Source organism: Cupressus sempervirens, chromosome 11 (assembly GCF_028749045.1).
Source record: "Cupressus sempervirens isolate cs-2001-9-10 chromosome 11, ASM2874904v1, whole genome shotgun sequence".
NCBI lineage: Eukaryota > Viridiplantae > Streptophyta > Pinopsida > Cupressales > Cupressaceae > Cupressus > Cupressus sempervirens.
Window position 1 is genome coordinate 182,391,822 of NC_143128.1, and position 23,126 is coordinate 182,414,947.

The 23,126-nt window shown below is 35.4% G+C and overlaps 1 protein-coding gene across 1 annotated transcript in view; it reads right to left on the reverse strand.

The window, feature by feature from the left end:
- The window catches only part of AIR9 (Outer arm dynein light chain 1 protein), a 131,180-nt gene that overhangs the window by 59,692 nt on the left and 48,362 nt on the right, over nucleotides 1-23,126 (reverse strand). The window contains exons 12-16 of the mRNA XM_089808599.1: nucleotides 5,779-6,011; nucleotides 5,538-5,652; nucleotides 1,636-1,756; nucleotides 1,382-1,557; nucleotides 768-903 (exon numbers count right to left, since the gene is read on the reverse strand). Of these exons, the coding sequence (XP_089664725.1) occupies nucleotides 768-903; nucleotides 1,382-1,557; nucleotides 1,636-1,756; nucleotides 5,538-5,652; nucleotides 5,779-6,011 (781 nt within the window). The remainder of the gene's footprint in view (nucleotides 1-767; nucleotides 904-1,381; nucleotides 1,558-1,635; nucleotides 1,757-5,537; nucleotides 5,653-5,778; nucleotides 6,012-23,126) is intronic.

Consider the following 23,126-nt stretch of genomic DNA (forward strand, 5'->3'; position numbering starts at 1 on the left):
GAATGTTTTTAGTATTTGTTAGTCTGTAGTTATTTGTTAGCTTTCCTTAGCTTTCTTTTAGCTAGAATAGAATATTTCTATTCTTTACAATTGTTTCCTAAGGAAACATTGTTTTATTCTCTTTTATACATTGACCTCTCGGTCTATGTTAATATCAAACAAATATTTACCAATTACCTCGTAATAGCTTGTACCTCTTCGTGGAAAAGCATGGAAAACCCTTACACATAACAAATATTTTATTAATGTGATACAATTAATCATCCTAGGACCTACATTTATTAACCCTCAAACATAGGACCAAATGTTAGGTAAGTATTTTATTAGAATAACTAATTTAAGTACACACACACAACACATATAAATGGTATTAAAAGTATGCTACCAAAACTGCACTATGCATCAAGAAACACAACTTATAAAAGCAGGTAATAATTATAGCAAGATCAAACCTAGAACACAATTTAAAAACTGTGATGACCTTTGTAAATGCTGTATTGGTTGATCAAATAAAACAGCTTACAGAAATTATGTAGTTATATCTGCAAAGAATTTATAACTTTGTAAAAGCTTACTTGTAGGATATCTGTAAAACTGATTTAAGTTCAACAAGAATTGTGAATCATATCCCAAGGCATTTTCCACATTACATTGATTGAAAATTTGATGATATATGTATCAGAAACTTACAAGCTTTCTGCTCCAGACAAATTACCTAAACTTTCAAAAACAACCATCAAATCAAAAGTGATTACCATAACACATACCCAGAGTCTTTTTCTTCTCGTAGCCATTCAAACTTGCTTGGTCCTTCATTCCCTCCAAAGTATGTCCCAATACCTTTAATTGTCTTACCATCAACAAGATCCCCAACAACTTGCAGATTAGTGACAGAAGGAAATGCTGTGACAAAAGTGGAGATGAAAATAGCATTAGTTGTCTGATCTTAAATTCAATCAAGCATAGCATCATTTCAAAGAGTGTACATCCATAAACAACTAATGTCCAAGAGTCCTTAGAACAACAACGAAATAATTAAAAGATTAATTCTTAATTTCATGGCATAAAAACATTTGCACAATCAAACTCAGTTGCCAATTAATGAATTTGCTGCTAAGTTTCAAGTGCATTAGTCCACGAACTATTGCCTACTCCATTAAATAAGAACTAGTAACTTCACAATAATAAGTAAAACTTCCAGCTAGCTTGACACTTGCTATGCAACCTAAAGCAATCATACTGACCAGGCAGAAGCTTCAAGGACCCAGTAAACAACAAACAAAAATCCATCATAATAGTCACTCCCCCTTACTCCATACAAAGATTCGCTCTGTCAGGAAAATATGAAGGACATCGACTACAAATCTATATTTACATCTACCTGCTCTGACGTAATCCGTCATGGCATACTGTGGCTCTCCTTTTGCACCTTCTTCAGTAACAGGTGTATACATAAACACAAGACTGGAATCAACATCATCCAAAGTCAATCGATATTCTTCTTCCTCAGCGCCAACGATAACAACAGGACTGCTGTTCCATCTGCGTCTAAGCCAACTATCCACCAAAACAATTTTCAATCAAATACTTAACCAAATAATAGGTCTGGCAGTCAATGATGAAATTCATCCTCACCTGGCTACACCTTTACCCGGAGTTCCACCACACCATGCCATTTCAGCAAAGCCTCTAATCAAATTACCTTCAATAAGTTCACCCTCTACTCTCAAATTCAGCACTTTTGGACATCCAGTCCCTGCAATAAATGCAGTTGATTGATTAGCCAACATCAGCAAATATTGGATTGCGTGATTTTTGTAACAAATAAGCCCTGGAAATAGCATGTAATGTGGTCAAGCAATGCTGAGCAATCTGAAAAAGAAAAAAAAAATTGAAAAACTGAAGTAAACTAGGAAGCTGCATGCCAGCAAAATAAGTTTTATTGTAGAGCGTGGCACAGGAGAAATGTGGAAAACAAATTACAGATTATTCACAATACTGCAAATATTCATAAAGCTCACACAAATCTCAAATGTTAGAAAAGATACAGTTTGATAGTAATCATCTAGGGTATGTTGTACTGATAGTGATATTTGTATATAATACATGAAAGAATGATGAAAATATATTGATGTTAATCACACCACATACACACTCTCTTTGTTTTTAGTATCTAATATAATGATAGACTTGCTTGTTCATACAGATTAAGATGTTATGAAGGCCATAACCAATGAACCCATACGCAGTCTGTTTTAAACATTGAGAGTCCATTAATTTGTAAAGAATAGATGAAGTGCTTATGATGCAAGAAATTTGCCGAATAAAATGCCCAAGTACTGCAAAATATAGGACCGAACAAGCTCGGGGAACTTAAACCAATTCATTCAGCTTTACAAGACTCTTCTGATCCCTGATTGTCATGATCTGATTGTTAATGTCAATAATTCGATTCAAATTCTGGCATGGGCAGCAAAAATCTGCAATGCTATCAATGATAAAGCATGCACAAGTGACCACCGAACTAACCTTGGCAAGGATCTTTTCAAAATGCATTCTCCCCACCCATACATCTGCAAACCCTGATGAATTGAACCTAGCAAAGTAAATAGCTGAATTTTTTTTGCATGCAATCATCTCAGGTTCTGAATATCAAGGTCATCTACAATTTTGGGCATGCATACTAATACACTAGAAATGGAACTCTCTGTGGCAGATTTAAAAGTCCATGTGACTCCAGCAGCACCTGATCAGAGGGTGGATGATTCATCAAGAGATAGTCTAAGCATCAGCTTGTAGAGAGTAAACATCTGTTTAAACTTTTTTAAGTGAAAAATGAAAGAAGAAAAAAAACTTTTGGCCTCCCAGGCCCTGCATGCATCCGGATACTCACAGATGCTCTCTTGGTGCCTACAAGAAGCGCATCAACGCCCTGTGGACGCTCTATGGATGCACTGATGTGCATCCACAGCGATGCACTTCTTGTGCGCACCAAGAAAGAACCCACCTCCACATCCATACCAGAATGCATCTGTATCTGCATCCACGGGGTCCAGGAAAGCATCTGGTATCTAAGTGTGAAACACTAGAGGTGAATTGAAAATTCAGGATTTAACAAAGCTAGCACAAATTAATGAACTCTCAATGTCTAATAATTTCAACTTGACTTCTCATTACCAATATGCATATACATAATACAAGAAAATGAAAAGGTTGGAAGGCTACAAGGTCAAAATAACAAAATGCAAGCAATCTAAGATCCAATACTATTATACATGTAGCTCATCCCGACAGACTCTAAATCATAGTTTAGAGTTGATTTCATTATCCAACTTGTGCACCACTGTGGGAGGTCATTATATTTTTCTATTGGCAAAATTCAGGAATTGTTTATTACAAACATTATTCGCAAGATTTGCAGGCAGCCATACCTTTTCTAGATAGGCAAGCCAATATTTAACTGAGGGTAGCCAGCATTGAGAACATTGCTAACCAATTTGAGAGGTGATTTACATAGTTTTGAAGGGTGAATCATATTGGATGGAAGCAATCAACATTTTCAATCATTTTTAAGTTTAACTACTTATTATGGGTGCTTTGCCTTTGTGTTGTCCTCAATTTTTGACATCACAAAATTATGGCGAACCTACAGAACTTTCTCATGGATTCGTAGGTGTATCCTCTATGTTTCATCGCATTCATAAGGTGTTGTAAAGGCAGCTCATCATCCTTGAATTGTACTTTACGTAATACTGTTTGTGTGTTCTCTTTGAAGGTTTTTGTCAAGTTAATCCCCGTAAATGCTTGTCAGAATGAGTTTTTCTTCTCTGACTGCAAGCACTTGATTGTGAGCTTTAATGCCTTGATTCAAGAGGGATTTGGATTCCATATGCAGACTTCGAGCTGCACATTGCATTCAAAGTTAATTTGAACTGTTGAAGACTTTGTGCTACAGAAGGATAATTTGTGATAGATAGTAGTGGCTGCAATTACTTAGAGTTGAAGACTTTGGGCTTCAATTGTAAGTGTTTTTTATTAAATTTTAGAGTATCCAGTAAGAGACTTTGTGTCTGACTAGTTTGTTTGTTTGAATCCTCACGAAACAAGCATAGGAGACTTTACGTTCCTGCTTTTGTTTCACAAAATCAAAAAAAGTAAACTGCTACCCCTGGTTTGTTCTTACGTCAATTCTAGGATCACCAGTATTATCATAGCAGTAAGGCATTTTTTGTTGAGTTAGAAAGTAGTAGCTGTATGCAAATCATTCCTTAAAAAAGAGGAATCGATTAAGACAACCACCATTTTTGTAATTTCAGTTAAGTTCCTGTTGAAGCCACATATGTTAAGAAGGGAGCCTCCCCTGTCACTAAGGAGAGAGAAATCTCATGAGAAATCGCCTAAAGTCACAGTTTTGTAAGTTATGGTCATAGTGACTTACAAAAAAAATTAGCCAACACTTTGGACAACCTTTTGGAGGTGGAATTAGGGTTGCAAAGAATTGGGAGGCTAGCACATTATTTTAAACCCTTTCGTAACTGCCAGCATTCATTTCCAGCATTGTAGCAGTTGTCTAGGGTGTTGCACCAGCATTTTGGAGGGTCGTATCAGTCATTTAAAGTGTTATAATCATTAAAAGGTTATAACAGACATTTATAGTGTTGTACCTCACTTTGTGATTCATAGAAAAACATTTTAAGAGTCCTAACAGCAGCAATATTGCATAAGTCTCGTGATTTGATTACTTGAGATGTTAAGTCCTAATTCTGAAACTTGTTTCCAGAATGTATATTAGACTTGCAATCATTTTCACATACTGAAACTAACTTGCTGTTGCCAAAATGATGCAAATCATATCTAAGTGTAATTTAGGGTACTTTGAGGATTTTTGTGAGCATTTATATTGCAAGTTCAGTTGCTGTTACAGTTGTGTCGTTTCAGAAAAATCAAAAAAATAGTAAATATCAGAAATATAACCAATTATTGAATTTTAAATGTTTTGAATAGTATAGGAAGCAATTATCCTTATCCTTGCAAACTCATCTATGCTAATCAAAAGTCCAAAGCATGACAATTGATATGATACTCATTTTTCTCTATCTCTTATTTTTCTGTGTTAGGTTTCTTACATCATCTTCAATTACATGACCAGTTACAAAGTTTTATTTAATAATCAAATTTTCCTGCATCTGAGTGTAAACTTGGCACTTAAGCATAACAATATACTAGCCTTATGGACCTCCTCTCGAGTGAAATAGACATGCTCACCATGTTTACAAGAAAGAAGACAGCAGGAGCTGAGAATAGATGATACATTTTTTTCACCAGTCATTCCTGAGACATTATTTTCAGTGTATCTGTTTTACTTCCACGCTACTTGTATTGCAATAAAATAAACACTATCTGAATAAAGAGCCTCGCTGTCAAATGTTATTTAAAAAACAAGTGAAGACTAAGCAATTTCAAAAACCTTGCATAACCACAGAACTCTCAACAATCATTTTATGAGTGTTTCACTGGTGAAAATGGCAAACACCAACCAGTAGCAATTGCTGAAGACACGGCAAAAATGGGTGGATATTCTGTCCCCCTCAAAACTGGAGTGCACTCCACTTTCAAGAATTTATCGATCTCCCCATGTTTTGGCCAATAAACCTAGTAAAATAAGAGAATGTACAAACATGTAAGCCTGGTTAATTTTTTGCAAATTTTCCCCACTTCAGGCATAAACAATAAACAAATGACATAAAAAACTATAACAATGAGTTAGTTTTTTCTTACCTCAGTCACTGCACCTTCAATAATCTCAAAATTTGTTGGTGTCTTGTCTCCAATAAACCACTGATATTTTAGAACCAACTCAGTCTCATCATATATGCTCCGATCTTTTTTAAAAACAAAATGGCAGCTGCAGGCATCCTCCTCAAATGGCTGATCAATTGAGGCTTTCTTGAGCAGGTACCCCGGAGGCAAATGATCTCTCCATTGATCAACAAGGAACTGCATAGTTGAATCTGTTGAAAATAAACACTATTAAACTAGGGATTGCAGAAAATGCAGAGAGAAAAACAGATTTGAAAGCAATTGAAGTCATGCAACAGCTATTTAAAAATCACAACCAAAAATGCATTCTCTAACAGAGAACACTTTTATACTGGCTATTATCTTCAGGAAAGAGTTTGCAATTAGGTAAAATTATCACAAGACACTTTTATACTGGCTATTATCTTCAGGAAAGAGTTTGCAATCAGGTAAAATTATCACAAGACATTAGAAGACATTTGTGACACATGCCAGAGCAGAACTGGCATGAATAAATTTCACAAGTCAACAAATGTCATAGAATTTTGCTGGCGCAAGATGTTGACCACTCTTGTCTTGCAACTTTCAATATAGCCATCATTATAGTGGAACAAGACAATCTGAGATCATGCACAACACAACCATTTATAATCGTTCGATTGCAAAGAAGGGAAGGGAGCTGAGAGACTCTAGGAATTATAATAATCAACTAATACAGAACCAACATAAGCATGTCTCCGCAGCTCAGAGAAAGGGCGAGTGAACCAAACATTAGTCCACAGTCTCTAGCTCATATTCTGACCACAGTCTTAAACATTTTGGTTTTCAATGAGTATTTAGCAAATACTGATGTTTAAAAATTCATTGTAATCTCAAATTTGTTCTATTAGTCTAACAATGAACACTGATCATGGGATACTGAATTAATTTTGTCGTGGAAAATCAGGTTGTAAGACATTTCAATAGATCTCAGTATCAGCCTTAATATTCAGAATCCAGAATTAGCCAAAAAGAATATTATATATTATATCATTGGTATACAATGTTTCATAATAAAATAATTGTATGTACAAATTAGATTACGAAAAAAAAGCGTTGACTGTAGAACAATTCCAAAAGGAGAATATTTTACAAAATCTAAAAAGCGGACTTGGCAACAATACTTAAGCATGTAAAATGTTACGACATAATTTTAACCAGGTCACTAAAATTTTACTAATTTTCAGTTGATAAAATATCTTAAAACAGTATTAAATTATAATTATTGACAGTTTATTATTTGGAATAAATTTTACTAGTGTTTAAAAATCTTTCTTATGAAGTAAATAGATATAAAAACCTTCAACCTTTAAAGTTTGACATGATTTTCAAGTTTTACAATTGGTCTAAATGCATGATGAATAGCACTGCATTAGTTCAGTTGGACATTCAATTGCTAGAAGGCATAAAAACCCTGTTAAAAACATTAGTTATTAAGAAGCCTGTTGCAACTAAGATAGAAATGGAAAACTTTTAGGATGCCCACTTACCTTGATGAATATAACCCCACATATGATCATCAGAAGAAGGCCTGTAGAGGGGCAGAACCCAACAAATATTCCTTCCAGAGAAAAGATTTGCGTTGCTCAATTAAGGACTAGTTTACATTGTCTTTCGTGTGGAACAAGTAGATGGAAGAGGCCAAAAGAAGAATGGGAAGAGAGCTTTTGTGTCTTTTGCACAATTGTGGGATTCAAATCGAAACTAAAAACTTTTAAAAAAACAGTTTATTTTAGCATGTGAAGCTTATAATGACATCCTAACCAAGTCTTGAAACAGAAGAGTTTATCATCAAATTAAATAGCAAAAAGATCAACACTTGAAAAGACCAATATGGTGTTCTTTGTCCCATAGGCTATCCTTGGCCTTGAACATTAAAAATCTTCTATTCAAATCTTTCTAGCATTAACTCTATTCCATTCTCGGAAAATGCTGATAATTTGATGTTAGTGTGAATGGGGTTTGGTACCCACTGCATTTGCTAGTTCCCACTTATTCACATGACTCAAGTTTACTCAGTCTTAGATGTCAATGTTATGGTAAAATAATTGAATGAATTAAAAGAATGATCAAACAATCATCTATAGAATTTCAAAAGACAGTGTTTCTTTAAAGAAACAATTGCAAAATAGAAAATATTTAATATTTACACAAGTAACAGTATTGACCATTGAATAAGAAATAATAATGATATTATCTAAGTTGCCGATTCGGGTTCGGGTTTGGGGTTCGGGCAATTTTTTTTCCCCCATTTGGGTTCGTGGGTGGGTTCATGAGTATATATATATATATATATAGACACACACACACAGAAGAGAAACATGCATAGTTGTAAAACAAAGCCATTTCACAATATGAACAATTGTTGCTTGATCATTGATCAATGCCAAATGCCAAAGGGTTTCAGGTCCCTTCAAAACCTGTTTTTACCTAAATCTAAAAACATTAAATACTCGCTCATTAATCTATCTTCATGATTGTAAAGAAAATTATACATTGAATTACTAAATTGCAAAACATAGACTAGTTCATCAAATAATACATTGAATTACTAAATTGCAAAACAAAGACTAGCTCATCAAATAATAAAGTTTGAAACATGATGATAGATGACAAATGTTTAGTAGTTTATCAATAATCATAGTATCAAATGTCGTTCAAGGGTCAAATGGATCATCATAAAATGAGGGATCAATGGCTTCATCCCCAACTGCAACTATATCTAGATCTTCATCATCGGAACCCAAACTGGTTCCACTAGTGCCATATGCTACTATATCATCGTCCTCCTCCTTGACATAAGGGATTAGATGAGTGAAATGTTTTTTATTAAGTTCCTTTGAGAGTTACATAAGAAAACAATTTAAAAAACACACTCTTTAAAGTTGTTTTAGCCCCGAGTTCGTTGTGGGTTCGTCTAGGCTCGCTCCAGCAAGGACCCAGACGAATCCACAGTCAAAACTAAGGACCTTGCCCGGACCCACAGTGAACCCAAGGACAAATCCGAACCCATGCGGACCCGGACCCGAATCCGGGCAGCAAGGGACGAATCCAGCAACATAGGATATTATTCTAATACCCTCCCTTAATGGTCAGTCTATCTACTAAATGAAGTAGCCCCTTGAATTCTCCAAACTTGTCCAAGATCGAAGACTTGGTGAGATTGTCTACTATCTCATTTAGAGTTGAAACATTCATTTATTAAATTGATCAATATTTAACCACTTTGCCCAATCAAAATACATGAAGGTCAACATGCTCATTTCTCTCGCGAAAGACTGGATTCTTGGCTAGTTTGAGCACCCCTTGATCGTCACAGTAAAGAGGAGTAGGATCTGCTAGAGACATCTACATATGTTTGAAAGCATCCTCTAAAGCCAAACTGCCACACAAGCTGTTTTAAAGGTTCCTCAAAACTCATTTTTTGTCAAGGAATGAGTCATTGCTCATGGCTTCTTACTAGACCATGTGATTGCACCATATCCTAAACTAAGTACCTACCGAAATGTTGATTTTTTGTCATCAATGGAACCTACCCAATCTAAGTCTGTAAAAGTAATAAGTCTACGATTGTGACTTCTATTGTACAGAAGCCCAAAATAAATAAAAATGCCCTTCACATAACACAACACACACTTCATTTCTACCCAATGATTATCCTTGGAGGCTCTCATGAGGCATGAAATGTAACTCGCGACAAAACTGAAATTAGGCCTTGTAGCAATAAGGTAGATGAGGCTGCCCACCAATTACTTGAATGTTGGTTCACTCACCACTTGTGAGTCTGATTTGGCTGTCAACTTCAGCTCTTTCTCCATAGGTGTGGATGAAAATTTGCAATCTTGCATCCAAAACATGTCCAGCAAACTGTGAGCATACTCAAACTTAGATAAGAAGATACATCCTTCAATCTCCCAAACTTCAACACCTAAACTATAGTGCAGAATCCCCAATCTATCATGTCAAAGGATTGACACAAACTCTATTTGATCTAACTGATTAAAAATGTCAAAATACCAATGATAATCAGGTCATTAAAATAGACAAAAAGAAGAATACTACCATCAGTGTTTTTGACAAAAGATGAAGATCAGATGGGCACCTCTAAAATCCATTATTTGTAGGGTACTTGTCGATTGTGATGTACCAAGCCCGAGAAGCTTGTTTCAAGGCGCAGAGTGCTTTCACCAATCTACACACCTAGTGCTTTTCTAGCAACCTTGAAAACAAGAGATTGCACCATTTCGACTTATTCCTAAAACCCATCATTGAGGTTGGTACTGCTAACATCTATCTGATGTACTTTCCAACCAAACCGACCAACTAAGGCAAGTATGAGCCATACGGTACTCATTTTGGCTATAGGAGCAGAAGTCTCCTAAAAATCCCCTAGCAACAAGACAAGCTTAATACTTGTCAAGTGTTTCGTTAGCTTTGTAATTGACATTATACACCCATTTACGGCAAATGGGCTTCTTCCTTGGAGGAAGATCAAAAAGTGATGCAAAGTGCCACAGTATTCCTCAAGAATTCTTAAGGTTAATCTCTCGATTTGTATTCTTGTTTCTTGTTTCTTGTTTCACTTTTCTCTGACACCATTTGGTGCTCTTGCTACTGTCAGCTTCATGGTTGTAACTCTTAGTCCCATAGACCCTTTGTGGTCTTCTGTTGGACATTAATAATCTTATCTTATCTTATCTAGGCACCAAACTTGGTCCTATTCACTCAAACCCTTCCAAGGTTGAGTCTTCTCTTCAACCTTGCTCCTAGGCAACCCTTTAAGGCCCTCTCTTCACTAGAGCAATCTGGTCTACAAGTTGGGTTCAACATCCCTTATAAGAAACCCTTCCCCCCTAAAAGTCTTTCTTAGGTAATTCTCCTCACTTGCAAATTAGGATCTTTCAACAAGCATCTAGAGTGTGCGTAGAGTGTGTGGGTGTCCCTCATACTCCATGCCAACATTCTGCTCATTCTGGTTCAATTGGCAACATACACAAAAGCGCACACACTAACTTAGTACAATTAGGCCTAAAACACACCTAAAACAATTAGGCCTCAAAATTGGGTAAATTTAGTTTTACTCCAAATCCACCCCAATAGCCCTCTAAACACATTTGGCATTTAGATACCCTTCTAGAGGAACTAAGAAACTTCACAAATTGGGCATTGGGTTTTATCATCTTCCATGTTAACCAAAAATGAGCCAAACTGACTTACAAACCCTTAATTGGTGAGGGTTTGATAAAGCAACTATTAGATGGATTGGTCAGTGCAAAACGCCATTTGATTCAGTCTTCCCCCATGACTAAGAACATCATTTCAGCTTTAACCATCTTATAAGGTTCTACAACATCAATTTTCCCTTCAAGTCTGGCTTGTCACCATTGAATGCCAAGCCTAGGCCATCATGACAAAATTCAAGGTTTGTGGGTACTAATTCAAAACCAAATGCATTCTATGGCACAATGGATAACCTATCATCCCCACAAGAAACTTGAGTTTTATATGGTGGAATATTGGTGCAAGAGCACCTAAGAAACAAGAACACAAGGAGGATAATATATCTTATGTGATATATTTAAATTCATTTGAGCCATTTATAATGTATTTGAGTCTTTTAAGTCAAGATGTAAAGGCTAGAGAAGCCATTTGTAATAAGTTGTCAAGATTGTAAAAGGAGGTCTTAAAATGATCAATAATGTCAAAATGTTTATTTAATAGGTGAATGGATCTATTTGTATCCATCTAAATTCATTTGAGTCATAATTTTGGTCTAGGTTGGATTTATATGAAATTTGTAATGCAAACGTGCATAAAGTTCATAAAATGTTGTCAAAAATGCAAAAGGGTTAAAAGAATGTAATGGGTTGGTTTAAATGGTGGTTGGAAAGTTGTAAACCACCACAACCACTATAAAAGCATTGTATTGGCTGTTCCAAAGAGAGATGAATAAATGAGAAGAAGAGATTATTTTGAATCAATTGATTTCTTAAGAACTTGTTATTTTGATTGGTGTTAACTGTTTTTGTGTCGATTTCAGGTCTTGTACGACCATTTACAGCCTGGAATCCATGTATATTCTGTAGATTTGAATAGTAGGATGAATAATATTCTTTCTCTTTTTGGTTTGGAGCAATTTCATTAAGTTTTGAAGAAGTTACGATCATTTTGGTAAAAGTGGTTATTTGCAGATTTGAGGATGCCCAACTACAGTCGGATTGCAATATTTGGTACGGACACATTTGGATGAAACAGGAATTCTATTTATATTAATTAGAAAGATATGTGAACTAGCTTGCGTTTCCAATTGGTTTGAGTCATTTTCATTCAGATTTGTGTAAGTTATGTGTAATTGAGTAAAGACTGGTCATTAAGGATCTCCATTGAAGTTGCTGACAATGATATGTGCTTCTAAAACGATGTATGAGTTGTAAGAATTAATGGCTTACATATTATGAAAATAGATTCATAGAGGATAAATGTGAAATTGGTTTGGTTTCATTTGGAGTCATTTTGAGGAAGTTATTGGATTCCCTAGGCAAGGTAACTGGTTTTACTTTTGATTTATGATAGATAAAATGGGTCTACATGCAGAGACTATAACTTGTAATGGATTTATTATTTTTGGCTCAGCTTTGGATATGTTTTATTATTCCTAATTTGGAAAACTTTCATCAAAGGTTTTGGCAAGAAAAGTTCAAGATTAAAAGTTATGAATAATATACTCTCGAATAGAAGTCAAACCATGTGAATGGTGAAGTATGCATTAACTTGGGTTGAAATATATTTAGTTTTACCTCATAAGATGCCTCAAAATTATGGAATTTATTTAATAGATTTTGAAGGGATCAGCATGTATCCAACTTATTGGTTGATTTGTAAGATGTTCTGCATCAAATATCAAGCATAATTCATTTGTTTGTGAAACCCTCGTTGTATATAGACTCTCAGACTAGTTTGCACAGAACCCCTTATAACTTCTTTGATTGATCAAATGAGTTCAAATCAGTTTCAATGAAGGACTAACTCAAATCAGTTTCAATGAAGGACTAACTCAAATGAGTTCAAATCAGTTTCAATGAAGGACTAACTCACATCTACCATTACATGTTCAAAAATTAAGGAACACAATGCACAAATATCTACACCAACACATTCAATGCAAGATAATCCAATAGAAACTGTATTGATCAGCACCAAGCTCCTTCAAACTGCATTCAACCACCCAAGTTACATCATTCATCGATCAAAAGGCTTAAATCATGCCTTGTTCAATTGTTCCAATCAGGTCGAAGGCATAGCTTCCTAGGGGTTCTGATAGTTTGTTTGCTAATTGTTACGAGGATACGATGACGTCAGTCAAATAGTTGAGCGTAATTTCACAACCAGCCGAAACAGAAAGTCTTGAAAGGTCAATTTGCAAAAGTTGACAAAGTTTTGTAACAAAATGACAACTTTTTGCATTTTAGGCTCAATTGTGCAACTTGGCTTCCTAATCAATCTAAAACATTACATATCAATCAAAAATGACTTCCTAACATCCTAGAACCCTTCTAATCATGGTTTGACCAAAGTTGACCATTGTTGCTCAACTGTGCATAATGGGGCCATTACAAGAAATGGGTCATAAACAAGTTACAAAGTGTGGCAAAATGTCTAATTACAGTGTAAGAAAGATAAAATTGAGTTGATCCTTAATCACCCATGATGTAGAAGTGTGCGCCTACACCATACTCCTCGAGACAAACAAAACTCAAGTCCCTGAGTTTCAAGTTGTTGCAGAGAGGTACCATATTTGATGATAGTTGCTTTGTTCATCGAAACTACCTCTAATTCTAAAAGTCTTGCCCATTTCACCAAGTATTCATTATAGGTACCCCTCCTGGTTTGTTTGATGATCTTTGTGTCAAGAATAATTTCCAATTGCATTGGCTTGATATGTGGAAGGTCCATGACCCGTTCCACGTCATCTTCTATTTTCTCCAACTGATCTTCACAATTTGTAACTCGTAGTGGCCTGTAAGGGAACAAGTCTACAACATTGAAGATGGGGGAAATTCCCAAACCTTTGGGTGGTTCAATTTCATAGGTTTTAAGCCCAAATTTATGAAACACCTTGCAAGACCCTATCTTCTTCATTAATAACTTAATGGGTTGTACTTTAGGCAACCTCTCCTTCAATAACTTAATGGGTTGTCCTTTAGGTAACCTCTCCTTCTTGAGGAATGTCATGACCAAATCTCCTTTTCTAATTTGGAATTCCCTTCTCCTTTGATCAACCCTGTTTTTATATTTCAAGGTGTTCTCCTCTAAAGTTTTCCTCACCTGTTCATGTACTTCCTTGATGGCAGTAAGAAAGTCTTCTCCTTGGGCACTCCTCTTCTCAATTCCCGGCAAATCTTTGAGTTCCAACAATCCCCTAGGATGATAGCCATAGACTATTTCAAAAGGACTCCTCCCTGTGCTCTTGTTGACAAAGTCATTGAATGCAAATTCTACTTGACTAATGACCCAATCCCAAGCCATGCCATGTTCCTTGGTTAGGTATCTCAACAAATTGCCTAAAAACCTATTAACCACCTCTGTCTCACCATCAGTTTGAGGATGGTAGACAGATGAGAAGGATAGTTGTGTGCCAAGTTTTCTCTACAATGTGCATCAGAAATGGCCAACTAATTCAAAGTCTATATCAATGATAATGGATAAAGACAAACCATGTATTTTAACAACCTCCTTGAAAAACAAAACTGCTACATGAGATGCATCATTGGTACATGTACAAGGCACAAAATGGGTCATCTTACTAAATTTGTCAATAATGACAAAGACACTATCAAAACCCCTTGGAGTCATTGGAAGGCCAAGTACAAAATCCATGCTCACACTCTCCCATTGCCTGGAAGGTATGGGCATTGGTTCATACAACCCTAAATTAGAAGATACTCTCTTTGCTCTTTGACAAATCTGAAATGTAGTGCCTCTCCCATTTGATTTCTATAAGTCATCCTAATGGATGCAACCTTGATGATATTTCCTTGTGATGTGATTGCGCTGCAAATATTTACATCGTTCTTGTAGTAATCTTTTACTATTGTGCAAATGCACAATTTAAATAGATTATTTTAATGAAATTAATTAGATGCTTTAATTATGCAATTTCATATAATTCAATTATAGTGCAGTTTCAACATTCAATAACACAGTTTTGTTGAGTGTCATAGGTGGTTAATTAGCATTTGATGTCATAGGTATCACAGAAGTAGAAGAAAGCATTAGAAGAAACACCGCTCCCCATTATTTGACCTAAAGAGTGACTATGGAACAGCTAGGCTCTTTTTCTACTAGGGCTTCAAACTTCTTGAATATACTAAAAGCATCTTATTTTGTTTAATAAAGTACACCCACATTTTACAATTGAAATCATCAACAAAAAGCAAGAAATACTTGGCACCAATAACAGAAGATTTATTTATTGGACCACATACATCAGGGTGAACCAACTACAACACCAATTGAGGCTCACCATGAGTCAACATCCTTGAATAGTGTCCAATGTTGCTTCCTTTTTTGCCAAGCTCCACAAACTCGATAATGTTGAGTCTACATCCCAAGTAAGCCAAGAACTAGATCCTTCCAAACTGTTATACCCCTCCTTTGCTATCATTGTAGACTAAATTGTTAAAATTCTATATGACTCTTCTATAGATGTGTTAGCCCTTATTTGATATTTGAAATGCAATACTTTGATATGTTGAGTAATTGATTATGTTAGGTTATAACAATTTCCTACTTGCAGTGATGATGCTTTAATTGCTCTTAGTTAGTTAATGAAATTATTTTTATGATGATGTCATATGGTGTTTATGATGATGTCATATGGTCTGTCTTAGAAAAATGTTTATTATGTCCTCACGATGATGAGATATTTATGTTAGAATATGATGTTATTTATATTTAGAATTTACTATTATATTTACCCCATACTTGCATGTGTATGGTATCTGTGTCTGTTTTACATTTATGTTTAGCGTGCCTAATATGGTTGAGGGAGGGAGTCGTAGTCACCTACTGGTCGAGATCTACATGATGTACCACTCCCAACCATTGTCTATTTAGCTTAGATATATATGCACATGCACATGCTCGTATTTTATACAAATTTGCAAGTACCAAGCATCAACTTCCTTGAATTGCCAAGATGAGCGTGCCATATCGCAATAACTCAATGGTAAGAATGACGAGATAATGATCAGGTCCAATCCCAATCATAGCCTAAATACTTGTCCTGCAAGAACTCGTAACTGACTTTCCACCCTTTATAAATCCATGAGTTTGTCTTTGTCTGTGTTGTTTAATTTTGAGTCTTGGTCAGTTTTGGTAATGTTGCTTTTATGTGGATTTGCCTATGTGATTTGTTTGGTAAATGATTTAATTATAATATTTGAGTTAATCATATAATATTGAAAATTATTAAATATTATTTGATTAAAAAGAAAATATAAGAATATGAGAATATTTAATTAATTAAAAAAATAAAATATGTGCTTTAATTTAAAAGACTTAATTTGAAAGTCTAATTTGAAAAATTGGTCAAAGAAAAATTAAAATATGATGATATTTAATTAATCAAATGTGTGCTTCAGTTTAAAAGATTTAATTTAAGAAGTTGCATTAAAACGAGAAATAAAATATTAAAAGATTAAAGATTTGATATTGTTTTATTATAACTATTTAATTAATAATAATTAAATTAGAGTTGCATTTAATAATGAACTTTAATTATTATTAATTTTAATAATAAACTACGTTTTAAATAGTGCTTGCACTATTTAATAAAGTGGAGAAAAAGAAAATAATAGATTATTTTAATTAAAAAGTTCTTTTAAGTGTGCATGAAATGATTAAATAATAAAAAATATTATTATTTAATAAAGTTAGTGGTTTTTAAAATATTGGAGATCAGAAACCCTAGTTAGGTTATGGTTTTTTATAAGGGGGTTGGTAGTTCATTTGAGAGACAGGTTTTGGAGAGCAAAATTTGGAATTGGAGCAAAAGAATTGTTGAAAATTTCAGAGGGTTTGGATTTGCATGAGTTCACAGATTGTCTCGAATTTTAGCTATGGTTTTGAGGTAGAGTTTGAAAACCCATTGTAGAATTTTACTGAAATATCTGTCTACTTTGTGTCTTCTTAAGTGCTTGCATAATACCTGTTAATTTATTGTATTAATTTTTCAATAAAGAATTATGTCGTAGATTTTGAAAAGAAAAACTTATTGATGGAATTAAATCATACGGCTGAAAACTAGGTCTTTTCTTATATTCTATTTATAGTCTTGTGATGTTTAATTTTGTGATGGTTTTCTTTGTGGCTATTTAGTTGGCCAAGTTAGGATGTGCACCAAATTCATTTTAGAGATTCTGTAATGATTATTTGACTAGATGTCATGATGTACTTTATGATTGAATTGAGATTTATTTTATGAGATCTTTTGATGAGCATTTATGATGACTTGGATTTTGATAACCAATGTTATTTTCGGGTTGCCTATTAAGGAACCAAATTCGATCAGTATTTGTTTTGTGGTTTGGGAAACAATTGTGATTTGTGAGTTTTGGAAAGGTAGTCTAGGTGCACGTCTATGGGAGTGGCTTGCAATGGGGGTCGGGGCCCAAAGTGGGTGCCAAGGTAACTCATTGTAAGTTGTATAATAGGTGATAATATAGTAATTTAAAATATTTAGACACACATTAAAAAGATAAGTTAAAGATATTGCCTCACCCATGTCTTCAGTGCTTGTATAGGCTAAGGATGGGAATGGGATGATACCTAGTGAGAGGTATGATGAATTTTCCTCGTCTTCATGAGAAGGTATTCTGGTTCTGCATGTGTCATGTTGAGGGTTTGGGGTCCAGAGTGACCAATCCAAGGTAACTCAACGCTTGAGGGTCTAGGGTCTAATGAGAGACCAGTCCAGGGTAACTCAAGTAGTTTAACCATGTGATGACACTCCCTCATATGCAGCCTGGGTCTCCTTCACGTTTTCTTTATATTTGCCTCTGGTGGTGTACTTGTTGGATGATACTTTTGATGGTGTATTTATTGTGAGTTATTACTTATTGATTGGATGTCAGTTATTGTTGACAGTTGACTTTTATTGATGAATGTCAGTTATTCATTGGTGGTGTTTTTATTGGTGGAGTTGGTGACTGGTGGTTTACTTTTATTGATGACAGTTGTTATCTGTTGATTGTTATTCTTGGACATGTGGCCTTTGACTTAAGGTGGATATCTTTCATTGACATTATCTTGATTTGATATTGTATTGTATTTGGTATTTGGATGTTGACTCAATGTGTGATATTGGTATTGAAATGAGTGTCCTTTTGATTTTGATTATATCTTCTTCTTGAGTAGTTTGTGTTACGCTTGAGGTAGATGTGGCTATCAAGATTCCTTGCCTAGGATTGTTTTATAGTTTGATTAGCCATTTGTGGATCGTTCATTATCTTCCCTGCACGGTGGGAGTGGAAGCCTAACTAGGTGACCACGCAGTTAAGAGGTAGTGTCTTCTTACCATTTGGGTCCCCCTCAGTTTGACAAATGTTGGATGTCCATGGATGCAATTGTACTATTATCATTCTTATTTCTATCTTGGAGACTTCTATTCAGTTGATGTATGTATGTTATCATGTATCTTGTATTCCGATGTATTTGTATCTATTCTCGCATACCCTGTGACATGTGTAGTGGATGTTATTCATTGGATGTATTTTCATTATATCAATTGTACTTATGCATTTGCTTATGAGATGATATATCTGTTATTTCCTTATGATTCATGAACATGCACTGAAGATTTAAACCAATTGTTAAAAACTTTCTTAAATGTGACTCAACGCGAAGTAACCCTTGAAGAATGAAATCCATATTGTAATTGCATATGTGTGATTGTTGTGTATTTGTATATTGCTTCCGCATTGTTACTTTGATGTTTTTTAAACTTTAAAAAAATAATTCGATAAACATTGAATCATGTTAGGTTATTTCTCTTAGGTTATCGAGCGGGGTGTTACACAAACAAGTTCAACTAGATACTAAATGTTCAAGCGACCATACTATTCATGACAGAGACTATTGATGGAAGATGATTTAACTACAAACTTAGAAAGGCATTCTCAAGAGAATCGTTTGAATCCATAAGTACGTACAAACCATGATCCCTAATGCCAACACCCACAATAGTGCAAGTTTCACATTCAACAATTGAACACTTGTCTGAAGTGAAGACCACATCAAGTTGAGGAGAATGCTACACAATCTGGCTCACAAGGAGAAGATTTGGTTCCAAACTAAAAACATAAGATTAAGATAGGAGAAGATTTTGTTCCATACAAAAAGTTGAAGAGGATGCCACATAATCTAACTCACAGAGAGGATGACATTAGATAGCTGAAAAGGTCATCAAATACTAAAAGCAGTCACAAAAACTAGAAGTTTGCAAAGTTGAAGAAAACCCTAAACATCTACCAGAAAACAAGCCCTGATGCTTGAAAAAAAGTCAAAATTCCCATTAGAAAACTAGGCAAATTTTGCAAGTTTCCAACCAATATATAAATATAGATATAGATATATATATTATATATATAGTAATATATAAATCTCATTATAATATATATCAATAATATTATATAATAATAACAATTATTATAATTTAAAGTTTCGTTTATATATATATATATATATATATATATATATATATATATATATATATATATATATATAACTTTTTTTATAATTGTCAAATCATTTCAATAAGCTCGATCGGGCATGTTTTACCTCTTGCTCATAATGTTTCATCTTGTTGACTATGACTTGGTGAACCCCATGATTTGACATATCAAGATGATGTGGGTCATGTTAATATTTGCTCCTGCGCCTTTGTTAAGTGGAGTGTACTTGGAGGAGACACATCAACGAATGGACGTGTCTCCCATGTAGGAACACATGTCCATTCGTGGACGTGACTCATTTTATGTTCACTTCTATTTAATACATTTGCACGGGCTGAGTTATGTCCAGAAAAAACACATTTTATCAAATTCCTTAGTGCGCAGTGTGAGCATGGAACCCAATCTATTACAATGTCATTGAACGCTCAACATTAAACATAGCTGTAGCAAACACTTTTACTGAGCGTACTTGGAATCTGCAGTGACTGTACGCATTTGGAATAGTGTTATTTCAGGTCACCTTTCTTGTTCAAAAATCAAGTCGCCCTTAAACTTCTGATCGATGCCTTTCGATTCAATTGTACTGTTTGACCTAGCATTGAAGTGACATTTGTAGTGAGTTCTACAAATTGTTACGGTTAGATAGTTAAACAAGTTTATAAGTACTTTATATATATATATATATATATATATATATATATATATATATATATATATATATATATATATATATATATATATATATATATATATATATATATATATATATATATATTCTTCTTAAAGCTTGAACAGCTATTGAAAACAATCAGTGTATTAAAGCAATAAATCTGATAGAGAAAATTAACAAAAATAATAAAATTAAACCAACCTTCTCAAAGGTTGCTCGAGCTTCTACCACACATGCATTGAACCATTTCAAGCCTCATTACATTTATCTCACAAGTGTTCATAAACAACCAATTTATTTAATATTTTAAGTGACAAAAATGTTGAAGCAATCACCGAGACCACCAAGCAGCTACATCCAAAGTGTACTTTTGTAACATTTCCTACTAGGGGAATTTACTTGATTTACCCTAAAATTCCCAACTAGGGTTTGGATTGTGCTTGGAAATGGAATCTTAACCTTTATAGTCCCTTACAAGGAGGCTGCCAAGTCCCATTGATAATAAACTGTTAGGAACCTGTGTGTTCCTTCTGTTTATTTTGTTAGAGTAGAGTTGTTGGACGCATATGCTTTGTAAGTCGTCCCGTGAGTTTATTTTATTATCCCACATGCATAGGTAGTATTACTTTTCTAGATCGTACCCAGTATATAAGAATAGGTTGAGGCCCTTGATGGGCACGGACGAATTTATTGTATTGAGCTTGCTCAAAGGAGGTTACCCCCTCGAAGTGGCCTACGATCAGTAGATTTATTCTGAGTTCTGCTATCACTTTGTATTCTGTTATTTCGAGCATTCTCACGATATTGCTATAAGGAGGTTCTTCTCATCTGGTATCAGAGCACTCTCTTGGGCTCGCTGGGTGGAAATTACATCAAATTTTTTTCTGTCGTGGCCTTCAGGTTCCTCTCACTTCTAATATCTCTTGTTATTGCAATAACTCTTTTCAGTTGTTCTGTCTGTGGGTGAATTTTTCTAAGTCGACTGTGCTAAAACAAAAAAAACAAAAAAAACAAAAAAAAAAAAGAGTAAAAATTTTTCTGTTTTTTAGTCGTAGCTTCCTTGTTTGCTTTCTGTTTCTGCTCATACTTCCGCAGAATGTCTGCAATATCATTTCGCATACTTCCTTCCTTGGCGACCCAACCCCAAATTTTACATATCAAAGCCCTAAATCCCTCATTTATCTAATTTTAGGGTTTGCCCTATCTTTTTCACCTCTCATCCAATCGCCACCAAACTAAGCCACAAGATTCAATTCCTCATTTTGCTGTAACTAAAAAAGTTTTTGTTTCTCATCTTCTACCCATTTCAAAAAAAAAAAAAACCTTGTTTTATGGTTGTTACGCGTACAGGAGCAAAAATCATGGAAGAGGAAATTGCATCCCTCAAAACCAGACTTCAAGATCTGGATGACAAAATTCTGGGTCTTAACTTTCAGCAGTCAGCCATGAGCCGAAACCATTCAGGAGATACTGGGTCCTCTTCTGGCAATTTCCGTGGACCAAAGCTTGATTTTCCACGCTTCGATGGTTCTGATCCGACTGGATGGATCTATAGGGCAGAGCAGTATTTCAGCTTGCATAATACTTTGGATAACCACAAAGTCTCCCTTGCATCTTTTCATTTGGAACATGAAGCTCTTCAATGGTTCCGTTGGTACATCAAGGCTAATGTAGGCCCAACGTGGAGCGAATTGTGCACCCTCATTTTGGAGCGCTTTGGCCCTAGTTCCTTTGATGATTTCACAGGAGCACTCACTAAACTGCGTCAAACAGGCACTGTAAGAGAATACCAGACAGAGTTTGAAAAATTAGCTAATCACACAGAGGGCTTGTCTGATGAATTCTTCCGTAGTTGTTTTGTCAGTGGTCTGAAGGATGCACTTCGCTCAGAAGTCAAAATGTTTCGACCTACTACAATGATGGAAGCCCTTGGGTTGGCTAAGTTAGCGGAAGACAAGATTAGTGCTCTACAACGCTCCAGATCTAATTTTGTTCCATTCAGAAATACAGGTTCTCACAACCCTCCAGTCATACCAGCTCCCAGAACTACTCCGATCAAGCACTTGTCTGAAACAGAGATGCGAGTTAGGCGAGACAAAGGGCTTTGTTATAATTGTGATGAGAAATGGTCTCGGGGCCATAGATGTGTTCAGCAAAAGCTCTATCTCTTGGATGTGGATTCTCCACCGGAACTGGAAGAATATGTAGATGCTCAGGAAACAGTGGATGCTGAGGTTGAGCCTCACCAGCCTGAACCTCCTTCCCCAGAAGCTCCACCAGAGATATCTGTCCATGCTTTGGCAGGAGTCACTACTCCACAAACCATGCGGGTCCAGGGTTTCTTCAAGAAGATCCCTCTTACTATACTCATTGATTCTGGTAGCACTCATAACTTCATTGATCCACGAATAGCCAAACAGGCTGATTGCTTTATCCATCCCTGCTCTAGCTTTGAAGTCATGATTGCCAATGGGGGCACTTTACCTTGTAAAGGGAAATGTCGCAATGTGCGTCTCTCTATTGGAGATTATAACATGCGCTCTGACATGTTTGCCTTACCCTTAGGTGGCTGTGATGTGGTTTTGGGTGCCCAATGGTTACGCACTCTTGGCCCCATTCTCTGGGATTTTGCTGAACTTTGGATGCAGTTTTCAGCCAAGGGGCACCAACACACTTTGAAAGGCTTACAACCAGGGTCTCTCAGCATCATCAGTTCACACCGTATGGAAAAACTTCTTAAGAAGAATTCACATGGTGTCATCGCTCAGCTCCATTCCATTCAGATGCAGCCATCAGCAGTCTCTAGCACTCCTGCCGATCTCCAACACATTTTGGACAAGTATTCTGGTATATTTGCTGAACCTGTGGGATTACCTCCTTCTCGT